Raw genomic sequence first — 17,521 nt, 5'->3', positions numbered from 1 at the left:
AACAACTAACCAGCATTTCCAGTTTGGGAGCCCAGAAGTTCAGTCAGCAGTTCTGAGCACTGAAGTAAAGTCTTGCCCTAACCTTGCAAATCACGGTTTGGAAAACATTTGCAGCTTTTTGTTAAGTGCTGCAGAGAAAATAGAACTGCTTGTGTGTTTCCAGGAGCAGGGGGGGGGGGTTTGCTGTCATTTGATGGGTTTTGATTACTAGTTGTTAAAGCCAGCTATTATTAAACAGAGTTCATTCAAAACATTCACAAAGCATGATAAGCGCACACTTACTGACCATATCCCAATACAGTGGATTAAAACATATTACACATGGATGGTGGGGGAGAGATTCAAAGAGGGTGAAAAAGGAAAAGCAGTGTATGAAGTATCTGTGAATGCAAAAGACTGGGGAAGACTAAAGTTCCAGAGCCTATGAGACATACACAAAGCTTCATATGGCTGGCGGCCACAGCCCTTGCCTTCGTCTCCAGTAGGACAATATTTCACGTTGCTGGTGCCTCTCCTGTCTTTTCCTCTGAATAGCCCTATTTATTTTCCCAATTTCACCAGATTGCCTGCTGCTTCTTCCACTCTAGTCAGCGTCCCCTCTGCAGTTGTAATTTGTAGTCCCTGAAGCTCTATTAGACTGGTGTCTCATATTGTAATGGTGAGACTGCCTCTTGTGATGCCCTTCAGCACACAGCTAGGGAAGGAGAGATGGAAGGAGTCAAGGACAGCTCTCTGGCTTGATCTCTCTTTTATGGAGTGCCCAGTCAGCATTTTAACTGATCGCACAGGCAGTAATTTACGTAATGGATTTGCATCCTGCTAGTTCTCTAAGGAGTCAAGAGTGGCATTTAGCCTCACCACATCCCTGTAAGGTAGGTTAGGCTGAGGATGACTCACCCTCAGGCAATCAGCAAGTTTCCTTACAGAGTGTGAATAGAATCTGGGAAGTCACCATCCAGACAACACTCTAGCTATTGTGTGACAGAACTAAAAGCATACAAGCAAATGTTCCACACAGTATTCCCCTTTGCTGAGTTGTATGGTTGCATATTTCAGGTGGGGGTTCAACTGTTTGAATGCCCACCCCCACCATATACAATACTCTATAAATACAAGAACCAGACTATCCTGGGAGAGGCTACCAAAGCACCTTCTACCTGAATGACTAGTTGTATATATGTAGGGAGTATTTTATGTGAGTGAGCATTCAAGAATTGATTTTTTTCATCATCTCCCCTATGAACTAGTAAGGAAGGATACAACCCAGCAACTGGTATACAGCACAGGATATCTGCTCATATAGTTTAGCTCTCACAGACATTCAAGATCAGAATAGTGCCATTTCTGTGATCTATACAGCACCCAGTGAAAGACTTGCACTAAATACAATAATTTAGGACCAACAGGTACACATGGCATAGGAACACAGAAAGCTGCCTGATACTGATTCAGACCACTGGTCCAACTAGCTCGGTATTATCTACACCAACTGGCAGCAGCTTGTCAAAGTTTCAGGCAAGAGTCTTTCCCAGCCCTACCTGGAGATGCTGCCAGGGACTGAACTTGGGACCTTCTGCATGCAAAGCAGGTGTTCTACCACAGAGCTAGGTCCCATCCCCTCAAGATGCACATACTTGTACAGATGCAGAACAGCAGGTGAATTGATACAGCACAAAAAGTAACAACTATAAAAGAGAGGAGAGCTGATCTTGTGGTAGCAAACATGACTTGTCCCCTTAGCTAAGCAGAGTCTGCCCTGGTTGCATATGAATGGGAGATCTGATGTGTGAGCACTGTAAGGTATTCCCCTCAGGGGATGGAGCCGCTCTGGGAAGAGCATCCAGGTTGCAAGTTCCCTCCCTGACAGCATCTCCAAGATAGGGCTGAGAGAGATTCCTGCCTGCAACCTTGGAGAAGCCGCTGCCAGTCTGTGAAGACAATACTGAGTTAGATGGACCAATGGTCTGACTCAGTATATGGCAGCTTCCTATGTTCCTAACTATGCAGACAGAGAGAGAATTAACCACTTCTCATTAATCATATTAACACACATTAATAACCTCACGTTAATCATATTAGCACACTCCTACTAATTTGGCAAAGAGGCACCTTTTAACGTGGTGATTCTCTTTATTTAGCAGGGGGAGAGTAACTGGCCCTCTCCATCCCCAGCACAGTACCTCCAGTGACTGTTGCTGGTGTCTATCTTATGTTTATTTTTAGATTGTGAACCCTTTGCGGACAGGGAGCCATCATATTTATGTATTATTTCTCTGTATAAAAGTGCCCTGAGCCATTTTTGGAAGGGCGGTATAGCAATCGAAATCGAAAAAATAATATTAGTACTACAGAGTACCCTGTCATTTGTAGCAATGGCTAACATAAGATATGGCTAATATAGCCAGCGAGATGATCTACTGTTGCAATTATTTCTGTTCACATTTGTTTTAACTTATTTAAGCCATTTTCTACACTTCCTGGAGCACGGAATAGTTGAGGAAGATGCTTGATAAAATGCCTGATCAAAATATTTAGCATGCATCACCACAGCCAAGTTAACGCAATGAAAAAAGGTCAGCCACAAAACAATGTGATCATCATGAAAGACGCCAAGTGAGAAACAAGCTAGCCAAGGAGAAAGCAGACAGAATTATGACTGCTTTTCTCCTTCACAGATCCCAAGAGCAGGTTTAGAAGAGACATACACAATTTGTTTAACTTAAGCTACTTGAATAGCTTACCAGTCGTAAGCTTTGTCACCAAGATTTAGAGGCTTTATCCTGTCCTCCCTCTAAAAAATCAGCACTACCCACCCACCCACCCCCCAAAAAAATTAGCTGGACAAAAATATCCAGATGTCTTCATGCACTGTAATACGTAAGGAAGGAATATGCTGAACCAGGAAGAATATAATCTCATAAATTCTCCCTTGGTTCTCTATATGCACTTTCTCTAGGAGCCTGGAATGGAGAACTAAAGAAAGGACTTGGACAGATTGACAGAGTTTTCACTAAGAAAGTTAAGAAAATACTGTGACACCTATGGGATGGGGCCATAGCTCAGTGACAGAACACCTGTTTTGCATACAGAAGGTCCCAGGTTCAATCCTTGGCATCTCTTGGTAGCGGCTGAAAAGATTCCTGCCTGAAACCCCAGCAAGTCACTGACAGTCAGTGCAGAGGCAACTGAATTAATGGTCTAATGGTATGCGCCTCAATAGAAGACAGCTTCCTAGGTTCGTATTTAGACCCAGGCAGCATCTCCCAACTTAATGCTTGTAAAGTACACCCAATGCAATTTAGAGAGGCTGATAAAGCGATGCACCATAACATTAATCTTTTCATTGCATTGGTTTCTAGAAAATTTCAGCAGTATGATTTAGGGCCCCTCTCCCTTATACTAGCAGAAATTGCTCTGTAAGGTAATCTTCTCCATAAAGCTGACCAACAATTATCTGGAATAGTGTGGCAAAGATCTGATTTCCATACTCTTTTAAAACCAGTTATGGAGGGGCATGCTGTACTGTGATGTCAGAATACAGTAAAGTTTAGGGATCATCCCCGAGCACTCTCATAATTGTTCATAATACTACCTGATAATAGTTTTCCTAGGACTTTTGGAACCTGAAAGTTGGACATCTTTTAATATTTCAGTATTTTATATCTTTTAATACTTTTTAGTGTAGGTTTTATTTTAATTATTTATTCTAATTAATGTTTTGTGAATTTTTTTAAGATTAACCATTTGGAGGGCTCTTTCTAGAAAACAGGAAATAATCATTTAACAGTTTAAAAAACATCACTTCTGCGCATCACATTAGCAGGGACAGCCTGAAGACAAACATTTTGTCTCCTTCAGCAGCAAATTCACATTCGTGGAGGCTCACTAAACCCATAAGAAATTATTTTTGGGGTGAGCATATTAAGCCTACATATATAAGCAGGGGCTTGTTTTAGGGGCGTGTCTATTATTTTATTAATGCAACTACTTGCCCTGAGAGCCTGGGCAGGAGAGCAAAATTAATCAGAGACAAAAATATTCATTTTAGATTTATGCTCTAGTGCCTGTTCATTCCAGCTTTAAACTGCTGCTCAGTGCTGTGGAAAAGAATAAGAACACCTTGTAAAAATCAGACCCATTCAGAATTTCCCATACTTATCTGCCATTTATTATCCAATTTCCTATCATGTGTAACCTAGGTAGGTGTCCAGCATCAACTACTACAAAAGAACCCCGCCAAGGCTAATCACAGCCTACACCACCTCCACTATGCGCACACAGAGAAAGAAAGCTGTCAGCTTCAGAAATGAAATGGGTAGCGTGGGGCTAAAGGAATATGTTTTTCAAAAGCCACCATCTCGCCTCTCCTCTTCCTCCAACAGCCTTTTCACACACCATATATACACTTGGCTAGCATTTACAAGTGATTTTATGCCTGGAATTATTATTATTTTTTAAACGTGTTTTTTTTTTAATAGCCATGAAAAGAAACGAGGAATTCAGGCAGCTACTAATGTTTTCTGCAGAAAAAATACAATGCCAAGAGTTGGAAAGTCAGAACTTCTTGAGCAAGAGAAACACAGGAGGAAATAATTTAGGGAAAGGAGGCATCCAACAGTAAAAAGTGTCCTGGCATGCTAAGAAAATCTTCACAGCAGTTAATAAGTTGATAATAATTGAGACCGAAATTATCTAAAACACTTTTAGTTAATTCAGTATAATTCTTAAAGGATCCTCAAATATCTGATTGCCCGTTATTTGGTTAACACAAAACAATATCAACTGCCAATATTACTTGATTTTGCAACACGTCAAGAATAAATAATCTGCATGAAGTTCTGCAGATGCCAGCACCTATCATGAAGTAAATTCTATATTATTTTCAATTTATATGGTGTTGAATATGTTTGTTGTAGTGTTTTCAAATAATTCTCTTTTAAGTTTGTAGAAATAAAGTTCTTAACCACATTTTCGCCTATCTATAGCCATACTTCATCTGAGATTGGATGATGTAAATATCTGCTTATTTTGGAAGGAAGATTTTCTATTACATTTAGGAAAAAGAATCTAAGTTCTCCTTTGTCTAATTGGCTAATTGGCTTTTTAGGAACAGAGGATATGGCTGTGATGATAAAACTTACTTATATAAGAGCTAGATACAATCAGTTATATGACTCTCACTTCATTAAGAAATGGACACTTCTTGTATCTTTTTGGAACAATAAATTTGATGATGAATGTCCCTGTTCATTGTTTTCTCTAATATAAAATGTGAATGTCGCATTCTGGCTTGGGGATTTTTTGCTATAGTTTTGGTTGGATGGGTTAATAACAATCCAATGTTTATCTTTCAACTGATCTAATATAACTGATAATTGGAATGTTTTTTAGAAAATTAATTTTTAAAATTGTGTCCTGGCATATTGGTTAAATGTGGCATATGTTTTCAGTATACTCACTCACAGGTACTTTCATAAAGGTAGCCCTGAAAATAAGCATTTCTTGCAAGCTGTTCAGATGGACATTAAAAAAACGAAAACAGCCTTGTTAATAAATATCCTCACAGAAGCCCACCCACCTGCTGAAGTCATCTTCAGAAATGGTAGATTAATGATGGGTACTGACTGTGTCATTCATCAAGCTTCGGAATGCTTTCTAATGTTGCGGTTATAGAACTGTGTTCATTTTGTTTTTTAATGTTTGCTTTGCAAACCACCTTGTGCATTTTGAAAGGCAGGACAGAATTGTATTAAGTGAGTAAACAATAAGAAATGCAGCTAAAATAAAATGCTTGGTTATAGAAGTTGTAATGACAAAGGCTGAGGAGGTAAAAGATCATGACCCACATGTTCCACAGTGGTATGAGGACTGAAAAAGGGTTGAGTCCTCACAGAGGCTGTCACCTTAAGTGGCGCAGCAGGAAAATGCTTGACTAACAAGCAGAAGGTTGCCGGTTTGATCCCCTACTGGCACTATATTGGGCAGGAAGATGCTGCATGGGAGGAGGCAATGGAAAACCCCTCCTGTATTCTACCAAAGAAAACCACGGGGCTCTGTGGGTGCCAGGAGTCGAAATCAACTTGACAGCACACTTTACCTTTACCTCACAGAGGCTTCAGCATAGCTGTACTCCTCCTCAACTGAGGGAGGAGGAATAGGGAAGCTATTTTTGCTTCTCTCCCTTCCCTCTAGCAAAGTCCTTTTTGCTTTCAGAAATATGTCCCTGAGGGCCACATGCCCTCCGGGACATATTCTGGAAAGCAAAAGAGGCTTTTGAAAGAAGAGGAGAGAAGCAAAAATAACCTCCCCATTCCTCCTCCTTGCACGCTCAGCTGAGGAAGAATTCTATGCTGCATCCTCTCTGCAAGGGCTCATCCCTTCTTCTACCCTCATACCTCTGCTGAACATGTGGGCCAATATTTTTAAAATGCACAAAATTCCTAAGCTACCAATATGTGCTGTAACACATATATAGTAACCAGACTGTGATAATGCACTTTGGTAATTCTTGTGCTTGTAATTCCTTCTCTCCCTCTTCTTCACACATGAGGGGAGGAAATGTGAAGCTTGCATTTGTGGTTTGTAAAAAACTATAGTTTCCCATTTCGCCCAGATATGGGAAACCATGCTTGGTGCAACTACTGTTTATAAACCAGGATATCAAGCCACCACCTGCTATTCAAAATCTTAGGCATGCAAAGTGTGCTCAGCTGCTGAGCTAAGGCCCTTGACTCAGAAACTATTTAAGAGAGAGAAAATTATTAAGCTCAGAAAACATTTCTGCAATGAAAATGCACATTAGCCCATAAAATAAACTGGTATTCTCAGTCAGAGGGGACTTCTCCAAGCAAGTCAACAAGAAGAAATAACATCTGAGATACTGACCCTCCTTCAGGGTCCCATTAAAACTGCTAGTAAAACTCATTTCTACTTAGGATCTTTTAGATTTTTACAAATCATCCAAATTATGGTAATGCACAGTAAGAAGAACAAAACAACTGCCTTGACAGAGCACATTAAGGCTTATCCCGTTCAATATTCTGTTTTCAGTATTGCCCAAAAGAGTTTCTAAGTTTGCCCAGCACTGTCCAATTCCCAACATTCAAAAAGCATAAAAGTTTTCACACTTTTCAAACTGGTTGTCTGAATCCATCAGATTCGGAGCAATGATCTATCAGTTGTAGGAAACCTGGGGTAATAGCGGACAACAACTTACTATTAACTTATTTTTCTCCTGAAATGCACAGCAGCAGGGAAGAGAAGCACATTCTTAGAGTGCTTTCTCAGATTCTATAAGGTAACAAGCAAGACCCAACAAGCCTCACTGCCACCTTTCAAGATTTCCAAGTATTCTTCAGGACATGTCTCAGAACCTCTCCACCTGCAGGACATTTTCCAGGGGAAAGGGGAACATGCAAAGTCTGCAGTCCTATACCTACTTACCTGGAAGTAAGTCCCATTGAATTCAACAGGTTGAGCATGTTGTGGAAAGGGTTCTCCAAGTATAGGAAACCATGGATATATGGTGACTTACCACGTGGTTAAAATGCTGTGTTTCACTTGGTAACATTAATTCTGTAGTGATTCCACTGAGAAGCTGATAATCCTACATGCAGACTAACCCTTAGTTTAATGGAGCATAGTGGGGTAGGGCATTTCCGGAGGGAGAGTGGGGGAACTGGCAGAAACTGGAGGGAAAATTAAGCATGTGGTTCTTGGCAAATGAGGGATTGGGAACAACTGCTATGATAAAGGGTGACCATGTGTTAAAATGTGGAGAGAGCCGGAGAGGATACAAGTGAATAAACAAGTCAACTGGTCAGCTCCCAGAAAGACACTTGACTGAACACCATAAAAAAGTAGCTAACTGGTGGATATGAGCTTGTTGGATATCTAAAAAGGGAGAGTAGTTGCAAAAAGATTTCAGATGCTCCTGGCTCCATTAAAAGCTGGCTGGTCATTAGCCAGACGTATACTTGGAATAGTTTCCAGTATCCAGGGCAATATTTTGGAGCATTAACTAAATGAACAGTATTTTAGCTGACTGTTGTATGTGGGATGGATTTTGAAGGCTAAAGAAATAATCCGATTATCGCTGTATTCATTGGCTCTTGCATTCTTTTATTTACTTTTAAGGATTAGGAATTTTTTCCTGTGGAAAATGACTCAGGGTATTTGGACAGAAAGCACAAACAGCACTAAATCTATGGCTTTTGGTAAAATGAAATGAAAGATTGGTCCGTCGAGTCAGTGTCAACTCCTAGCAATCACATTCCGTGTGATTTTCTTGGTAGAATACAGGGGTGGTTTACCAGTGCCTCCTCCCACACAGTATGAGATGATGCCTTTCAGCACCTCCCTATATCACTGCTGCGCAATATAGGTGACTACTACAAGTGTACTAGGCACAGTCTGGGAAGCACACCAGCGGGGATTTGAACTAACACAGCCTCTTGCACTCTAGGCAAGCTGCTTCCCTGCTGCGCCACCGCACATTATAAACCATACATTATAAACCAATGGATGGTAAAGCATCCATTATATTAAAGGGCCACAAAAGGATATATTCATCATATGCATATTCACCACGTCACCACCACAAATACCAACTTTTGCTCCAAGTATATATTGGCTTTCTTACTAGGTTTTTAGAATTCGTAACAGTAGGATGCAACAGAAAGTAATGCTTCACAAACAATCTACAAGTGGTTCCTTACAGAACATTTCCCCTGTGTCTCCTTAACTACTTGTTTACAGAGATGCTCTCACCCTTGGACTTTGGGGCTGAAGTCCAGGGTCTCCACCCCCGCCCAGGGCCCCCTTCAAATCCTCTTTAGTCTGTCCTGGGTGGTGTGGTCACCATGCCACGCTGCCAGCCCGTGCTGTGCCAGATTGCAGAATGTGATTGTGACCTGCGCTGGGTACTTTAGAGACCGAGGAGGAAGTGGGGAAAGAAATATGTGGGATGGGAACATGTTAAGTTGTGTGTTGAAATGTTTCTGCTAATGCATATTTGCATGAATATACCTGTTTTATATTCTTACATTCTTGAGCAGTTGCTGTTTGTGCCCTCAAAAACCTATGTGTTAAAAATACTGCATGTGTCACAGGTGTGTGTGTGTGTGTGTGTGTGTGTGTGTGTGTGTGTGTGTGTAGGGGGATGATGCTTAAGTTGCAGTGGGGGAAGGGGGGCCTCCAAAGGCCTTTAGATCCAGGCTCCAAAATTACCTCTGCTTGTTCAGCAGATGGTGGTGTATTGTAAGATCTCCAGAAAATTAAGTTTTGAAATTGTACATTGCACAGTAAACAATAATAAGGTTCTGGCCTTTTTAAAAATGGAAATCACTTCAGTCACTTTCTATTTCATACGGAAACTTGAAGACACAAGACAGCCCACTTTCCATTTCAAAGAACCATTTAATATAAAGGAAAAGTGCAAGACAACATACCTGAAAAAGAACATAAACAGGGCAGCTGTGATGCAGAACAAAAGGACCTACAAAGAGGAAAAAGAAGATCATGTAAAGAACTGATACCAACAAGTGTGTCTAAATTGATTTCAGATTGCAGGAAACTTCAGATTTCATTTCAATCCAGGTTATTTTAAACAGAGAAAATCATAGCGGACATTTTCTCCGTGTTATTTTCACACAAGGGAGTGCTTCTGTGAGTCAAACTTGTAAGTAAATGGTGCAACGAAGATTAATTTGGAAGAGACTCCTGAGCATGCTCTGATCCTGAAATAACAGAAATGTCTTTAATTTGGAAAAAAAATAGCAATGAATGAAATAAAAACAACTAAACAACCAAAACAGCTTTCACACACTCTATACAATACAAAATGTAGTCAATTGACTCCTATTCTGGCGCTGCTTCTGAAAGCCAGAAGACTATGCTTACAGCAAAACAAAACTTGTTATAGTACTTGCTTTTCATTACAGCAATACAGAAGTCCTTGATAATATTCCTATGTTACTATGCCTTTATGCCAACATGAGCTTTTTCTCATTCTCTCCCTCCCATAATCAATGTGCCGTGGAAGCATCTGTCACGATTTGGGTCTCATAATAATGGAGTCGACACCGATTCGATGACACACTTTACTTTAATAACTAGCAAGCCTACAGAAGCGTCCAGATCATAGTCTACCATACACTTCTTCAGCAGTTAATGCAACCACAGTTGCATATATGAACACCGCTATTGACTCCCTGTTGCTTTCTTCCCGTGGTTCATTGCTGCCTACTGGCATAGGTCCATGTATAATTTCAGCACAGATATGCCGCCACAGTTGCAACTGAGCATGACAGCTCAAGTTAATTATTTGATTTTTCCAGCAGTGGGTGACGTTGGCAGCAGTTCAACTTGCTACAAGGTCTTTTTTATCATAAACAGCCAACTTGTAAGCATAAGATTAGATAAAGACTAGATTCAGGAACGGCTTACTTTACTGATGGGCAGGGGGCAAAAATAGCCTGTGCTGATGTTTCAGTTGCCATCAAAAATGCGTTTATAATTTTCCACAGTCCATGGAAAGGGCAGGGGGGAGTTTAAACAACTTTACGACATTCTAGGTGACCCATAGGTACAAGAGTGTTCTAAAGCTAACCTTTGATGTTTACCAACTCCATAAAACAAACTCTTCCCACTAGGGCACTTGGCTTGGACATAAAGTACACTACACTATAAAAGCAATACAGTCCCAAAGGTAACCTTGCTGTAGGACATGTCAGAAATCAAACTAAACAAACAACAAGCTTTAATTCTCTAAAGAGCTTTACATGCAGTTCCTAGTTAGATGAAACTGGTTAGATGGAATGGTTCTCATGCAGCTAAACAATTAAGATCTAACTCTCACAGGAACACAAAAATGAAAGCCTATTCTCTTTGGTTACAATTTCCACAGCATTATGGACATTTCTGACAGCAACATCAGATTGAAAGACAATAGCCAAGATCCAGAGGGTTGCTATGAGGTGCAGGGAAATGACTTGGGCATTTCCTGGTGGAATCTCTTTATTGAATTGGCCATTTTATAGGGCTTAGCCAAAATCAATATTTCTGCCCAAACTGGGTTGGGGATATGGTGGGGGGTGACAAAAGTTATAAAACAAAACACTGAGAACAGGGGGCTGACTAGGATGGCAGCATCAGTGGTGTGTGGGTGTTTTAAACTAAAACTATGCTATTTTCTTCCTGCAAGAGGCAGTAATGAATGTAACTTGGGAGCCACTCCTGAAGCCATTTTCCCTCCCTCAAAATATCCTGCTATAATGCAGCATCTCTAGGGCGTTTGGGGGAAAAGAAAGGGTGGTCGCCAAAAGGAGCAACTGAGAGGACTCCTGCTGCTGTGATTGAAGCCACAGCAAAATCGGTGTGTTTTTTTAAACTTTTGCTGTCACCCTAGGAAGTCCCTGGTTCTGAAAATTTTCAACAACTTTTGCTTTTCGATTAAACACACACACACACACCCTTTCAAAAACCACCCCCACTGCCTGTGGGTGGGGTGGCAAATCTGGAAGTGTATGTTTTTGCTCAACGTAGATTATAAACTGCTTCTGAAAATCCCTTCAGTTTTAAACATGGTTTCCCAAATGGCACAAGGGTGTTGTTAAAGAAACGCAAGGCCAAAGCCTCCTTGGGCACATGTAGTCACACAAGAATTTTCCAAAGTCAGGTATTAAAATGTGTCCCTTTCAAAAATCAGGTGATACTTCAATGTGACATATTTCAAATATGGTTTGTTTTCCAGACTCCCTAAATGGTCTAAGAAACCAATTACCTTTTAAACTTTTGTGCATCTTCTATTAAGCAGGAGTATGAAAGCTCTGGCGTTACAGAGAACTTTATCAAGCAGAATAAAAAGGTAATCTAATTCTTAGCTACATGGAAAGCAAATGCAAGATAAGACAACTTGGAACTCTTTCCCCCCTCATACAAACTTGGATGTCCAAAATAACCACGAAGGGTGGTTTACACCACAGGCATGTTTCTAGCACATCCATGTAATGAACACTGCTAAGTCTTAATGGGAGCAATCTCAAAACATGTAGCTCCACAGCATATTTCATGTTGGTAGATATGTTTCTCCCATTCAAAGTTGAAGGTATTCACTATAAAGATGACCTCATTGAGGCAAAAACCTATTTTCTCATCTGTTGCAAAGCACCATTTATAGTACATAGAAATTTGTATTATTATATGTCATGTATATAGCACTAAGGAAGATATACTATGGATGAGATGAAAAGTCTGGCACAATGCAGAAGCAGCAGTTCTGTCTTTTCAAAAGTTGATAAGCCAACAAAAGTATATCAGATATTTCCATAGTGCTTGATTATAAAGAATTCAGTTCAATGCTGAAGGACCATGAAATATCAAAAGTAATGACTGAAATCAAAGCTGAGCAATAATATAATTCAACAACAGACTTCTTAGATAACATACAACCATCCCTATATTGAATTAATATACGTTGCAATCCTGATCCCTCAAGAACAAAATTCAAATAATGGGACGCATCCAGACTACTTAGTCATGACCAAGCAAAACTGAATCAACAATCGTTGATGAACGTTAGTCATGAACAAACAAGTTAGTCATGACTAACTTAAGTCCCATTAATTTCAATGGGGCCTAGTCATTAATGGATACTGCCCCTAATAAATACATTTATTCTTAGGCTTGGATCCAAAAGTGTCTTTGTACTTAGAAAGCCTCATCCACAAATTCAGGGGTTTCCCAACGTGTAATATTCCAGATGCTGCTGAACTACAGCTCCCATTTTCCCCAGCCACAATAAATTGCAGCTGGGGATGATGGGAGTTGTAGTTCAGCAACCTCTGGAGTACCACAGTTTGGGAACCGTGTTCCCTCTAAAGTGTGCTTGTATGCACACCTCACACACTGTTTGATATCCACTCAGTCAATTTTAGATCCCACTCAGGTTGAATCTGGAAGGTCCCACACTGAATGCATAGAGAGCCAGCGTGGTGTAGTGGTTAAGAGTGCTGGACTAGGACTGGGGAGACCCGAGTTCAAATCCCCATTCAGCCATAATACTAGCTGGGTGACTCTGGGCCAGTCACTTCTCTCTCAGCCTAACCTACTTCACAGGGTTGTTGTGAAAGAGAAACTCAAGTATGTAGTACACCGCTCTGGGCTCCTTGGAGGAAGAGCGGGATATAAATGTAATAATAATAATAATAATAATAATAATAATAATGTGTGTGCATACACTGCCTTGATACTGCCTCCCAGGAAAAAAAAACCTCATTCTGCACACAGATGAAAAAAAAATAGAGAGAACACTGGCTGGGAAACCCTGCACTAATGGAAGAACCTACCAAAAGATCATCACATTAGCAAAATGCCCCCAACCTAAAAGTTCTGTTTTCAATACCTTTTTATGGCTGATTCAAGATTATATGCAGCAGCCTGTATTTTCCTTATGCACTACAGGCAGCATCCAAACTAGTCAGTCATAACTAAGAACCACTTAAATCAAAGAGAAGTTTGTCATGACTAACAGTCCTATTAATTTCAATACAACCTAGTCTTGACTAAGTTAATACGGATACTGCTCCATGATTCCTATATTGTCATGCAGCCCCCCAGAACACTGTGGCACTGAGAGAAATTTCCTGATAGTGCTTGCTCAATAGTTTTGTGAACAGCACTAACACATTTTCTCCTGCTCATGGTTCTCTGGATCCAAGCCAGAGTTGGGAACAGAAAGTTATCCCAAGAAAGAAACAAGCTAAAACATCAAAAACAAAGCATCACACAAAGGTTTTCTCTAAGAAGAAGAAAAAGCTCTTTTATAAACAAGTATTTTACACCATATAAAATTGTAATTGTGTATTCAGAGGAAACTGAAGTTGTAAATTAACCTGTACTCTGCTGGAATTCTACTCCAGTTTTTTCCTTGCCATGACCCATTCACAGTTGATTGATGTCAGAAGGTCAACAAACCGAGTTCTGCAATGTATAAAGCTTGAAAACTTCCAGCTGTACAAATAGCTATATCCAGTAGAAAGACAAAACGTATCTTAAACAAGTGAGATATACTTGGCGAGTGCTTTTTATATCATTTACTTTTTCTACACTGTTTTCATTAGAGGCACATTAAACCATCAAAAAAGTGTTAGCTCTTCGGTTACAGTTTACACATTAACAAACTGTATAAGGCACGAATTATTGCACACCACTTAATAGCAGAATTACAGTGGTGGTAGAATATCTAAACATTTGCTAATTGTTAGTTTTTAACTCACCAGCTCTGACCCTGAGGCAGAGATGGAAAACTTGTTGCAAATCAGCTAGATTTTCCAGGAGTGATGCCATTTCAGATGCAAATCATGCAGCTCAATCAAATGAAGACTGTAAAATATGCAACTTGCCCAAATGTTCCAGGACCTTAGTTTTGAGCTCCTCTCTCTGAATTACATGAGAGCAGAAGAGCCTTGCTGGATCAGGCCCAAGGCCCATCTAGCCCAACATCCTATTTCCCACAGTGGCCCAGAAGATGTGTTGGGCAAGTCCACAAGCAGGAGATGAAGGCCTGTCCCTTCCCCTGCAACTGGTATTCAGAGGCATCCTACGGTTTTGATTATAAATAATAATCCTCTGATTATAAATAATAAATAATAGCTAAGATTGTTCTGCTTTATGAGTCTGTCAAACTGACTGCAAACCTCAAGTCAACTGTGAAAAGGAAGGTGTAAGAAATTTATAAATAAGTAAAACCTTTGCAATGACTGACCTTAATGTCTATCACTTTTCCTATAACTTCCTGCGTGTAAATTTTAAAATGTGGTTCCAAATTTTCATGCATTCCCTTTGACTGACAAGCAGGGTGCTGCCCTGGAGCAAGGAAGACAAGCAAATCGCAACCTTCCCTCCCCATTTTAGAGCTAAGTGGGGGACAGCGGGAGAGACACCATTATGCAGCTGCATGATCGCTAACCCTTCCCCAGCTCCAAGGTTGGGAGGAAAGCTGAAATGGTTTGGCCACTGTGTGTTGATGAGTTGCTGGGGGAGCCTCAGCAGTGCATGGCTGGGCCAGTGAGCACCCAACACCCTTCCCAGCTTCCAATCCGGGGGGCTTTGGCCACTGTGGCACCCGGAGCAACCTGAAGTGCAACGATGAACTAGCGAGTGCCAAAGACCCTTTTCACTTTGGACTAGCGGTGTGCATGGAACTGTCCACGATAATTCAGTTCGAATTTGAACCAAACCACTGGTCAGCAAACTGGTTCACTGAAATCGCCGGTCCATGAACTAGTTCATTAGAACTGGCCAGTGGTTCGGGTTATGTGGTCAAACCGGTTCAGCCTGGTTCAACCTCGTTCAAATGCCTTTGCTTGTAAAGGGAAATCTGATGAGGAGATCTCTAACTCTAAAGGGGTTTGAAGGGTGGCCAGGCACTCGTTTGAAGGGTGGCCAGGGGTGAGCGAGGGGGCACCTTACAGCCAGCGGCTCCGCAGCAGCCCCTCTAGGCCCCGTCGGCACTCCCCCTCCCCAGCAGCACAGGCCAGTGGGTGGCCTGATTCTGGCCTCTGGCACTGGCAGAATCAGCTGAAGCTGATAGAAAGCACTCCTGGCTATGGCCTCCACCTGAGATACCAGAGTGAGGCCTGGGTCCAGGAGTATTCCCAAGCTGCGCACCTGCTCCTTCTGGGGGAGTGTAACCCCATCCAGCACAGGAAGATCTAACTCACCCCTCAGATTCTGAGCCCCCACAATGAGCACCTCCGTCTTGCTTGGATTCAGCTTCAATTTGTTCTCCCTCGTCCAGCCTACTACTGCCTGTAGGTAGGCATTCAGAGAATGAGTGCCATTTCCTGAAGAAGGAAGGGAGAAGTAGATTTGGGAGTCATCAGCATACTGATAACACCCAGCACCAAATCTCCTGATGACCTCACCCAGTGGTTTCATGTAGATATTGAAAAGCATTGGTGACAGAATGGAGCCCTGATGGGTTCCATTGATTTGAACTGATCTGAACTGAGCCCGATTCGGTTTGAACCTGGACTGGCCCCCTTTAAGATCCTCTCTTAAGAAAGACACCAGCAACAGTCACTGGAAGTACTATGCTGGGCGTGGATAGGCCCAGTTCCTCTCCCCCTGCTAAATAAAGAGAATCACCACGGTAAAAGGTGCCTCTCTGCACAGTTAGCAGAGGACTGTTAAGTTTGCCCAGTTAGTAGTTTGAGCTCGAACTGGTTCTACACACCCCTGCTTTGTATGCTGTGCTGTCTAGATCACTTTAGCACCACATGACCAACACAATAAGCCCCCCAGCATCCAGAGCAGTGAGTACAGACAACCACAATTTTTAGCTTGGCCTCCAAGGCCATAAATACTCCCTATACCTCCCGCTACCCCTCCCTCCCTACCATTCACATTTTTTTAGTTTCCAAGGACAAATTATCACCATATATTCTGGAAACATGGACAGCTACAAAATGCAAATGTCCCCAGTCAAATGTGAAAGGCACAGACCAGCCAGTGTGCATCTCTCTAAACCAGCTGTTGGCAAGGAGCACACTGCCGCTTGGGTGATGCAGGTGCCTCTTTTCTTTGTAGGCTATCAGGTGCCACATATCTCAATATAAGAAGCCCTACACATTAGGAACCTACCAATGGTCCCGCTAATTATTTTCATCTCTGTGCGGAATGGGTTTTGTTCTGGGTGGCAGTATCTGATTGCGCAAATGCAATCAGAATGAGGGCTTCCTTATTCAATCTGAGCCGGATCAAAACTGAACTGAGCCACGGACATCCAAAAACTTGCTTGGTCTAGACCAAGGGTTCCCAACCTGTGGTATTCCAGATGTTGATGAATTACAAGTCCCATCATCCCCAGCCACAATAAATTGTTGCTGGGAATGATGGGAGTTTTAGTTCAGCAACAGTGGGAGTACTACCAGATGGGAACCCCTGAATGAAACAAGAATTGGTCAAGAAAAGCCTCTAGAAAAAGATTTACACTTTCCGATTGTTTCCTTGCCTGTCTCCCCACCCACCTACCACTGCTGGCCCTCTCTGCTTCAGACCAGCTCCCAAACTGTTGGAAAATGGACTTTGCCAGCACCTGCATGCAGGCACCTGACAGGGCTTCAGAAACACTGCTGTGTGGATGGCTGTCTGAGTCAACAGCATGCCTGGTTTCCAAAATAGGCTGTTGTGAAAGGTTTGGCTTAGATATTTCAAAGGGTGAACCAGTTACTTAGTGTTTTCTAATAGTGTTCACAGCAGCTTGAGATAAGCACCCTTTAATATATGGTATAATATGTCCTTACATGTTAAATGTTTGTAAATTACTGACCTGCAGAACATGCGGCAAATGCAAGCTTGAGTTCTAGGAATGTGAGGTGGCTCAATTTCTTCTTAATTTCACCCACTCTGCAACATACTGTCATGCAGCTGCCTAGGGTTTATCATGGAACAGCTGTTTTGGGTATCACTAACAGGGCCAAATACTCAGTGTTGGGTATTCTGAGAGACATCACACATG

At 41.6% G+C, this 17,521-nt stretch overlaps 1 protein-coding gene across 2 annotated transcripts in view; it reads right to left on the bottom strand.

Annotated features, from left to right (window-relative positions):
- TMEM135 (transmembrane protein 135) overlaps window positions 1-17,521 on the bottom strand; it is a 255,810-nt gene that overhangs the window by 90,414 nt on the left and 147,875 nt on the right. For both annotated transcript variants that reach the window (XM_053307850.1, XM_053307851.1), the window contains exon 6: window positions 9,450-9,496. In XM_053307850.1, the coding sequence (XP_053163825.1) occupies window positions 9,450-9,496 (47 nt within the window). The remainder of the gene's footprint in view (window positions 1-9,449; window positions 9,497-17,521) is intronic.

Source organism: Hemicordylus capensis, chromosome 3 (assembly GCF_027244095.1).
Source record: "Hemicordylus capensis ecotype Gifberg chromosome 3, rHemCap1.1.pri, whole genome shotgun sequence".
In the NCBI taxonomy this organism is placed as follows: Eukaryota; Metazoa; Chordata; class Lepidosauria; order Squamata; family Cordylidae; genus Hemicordylus; species Hemicordylus capensis.
This window is presented reverse-complemented; position numbering and strand designations above follow the sequence as displayed.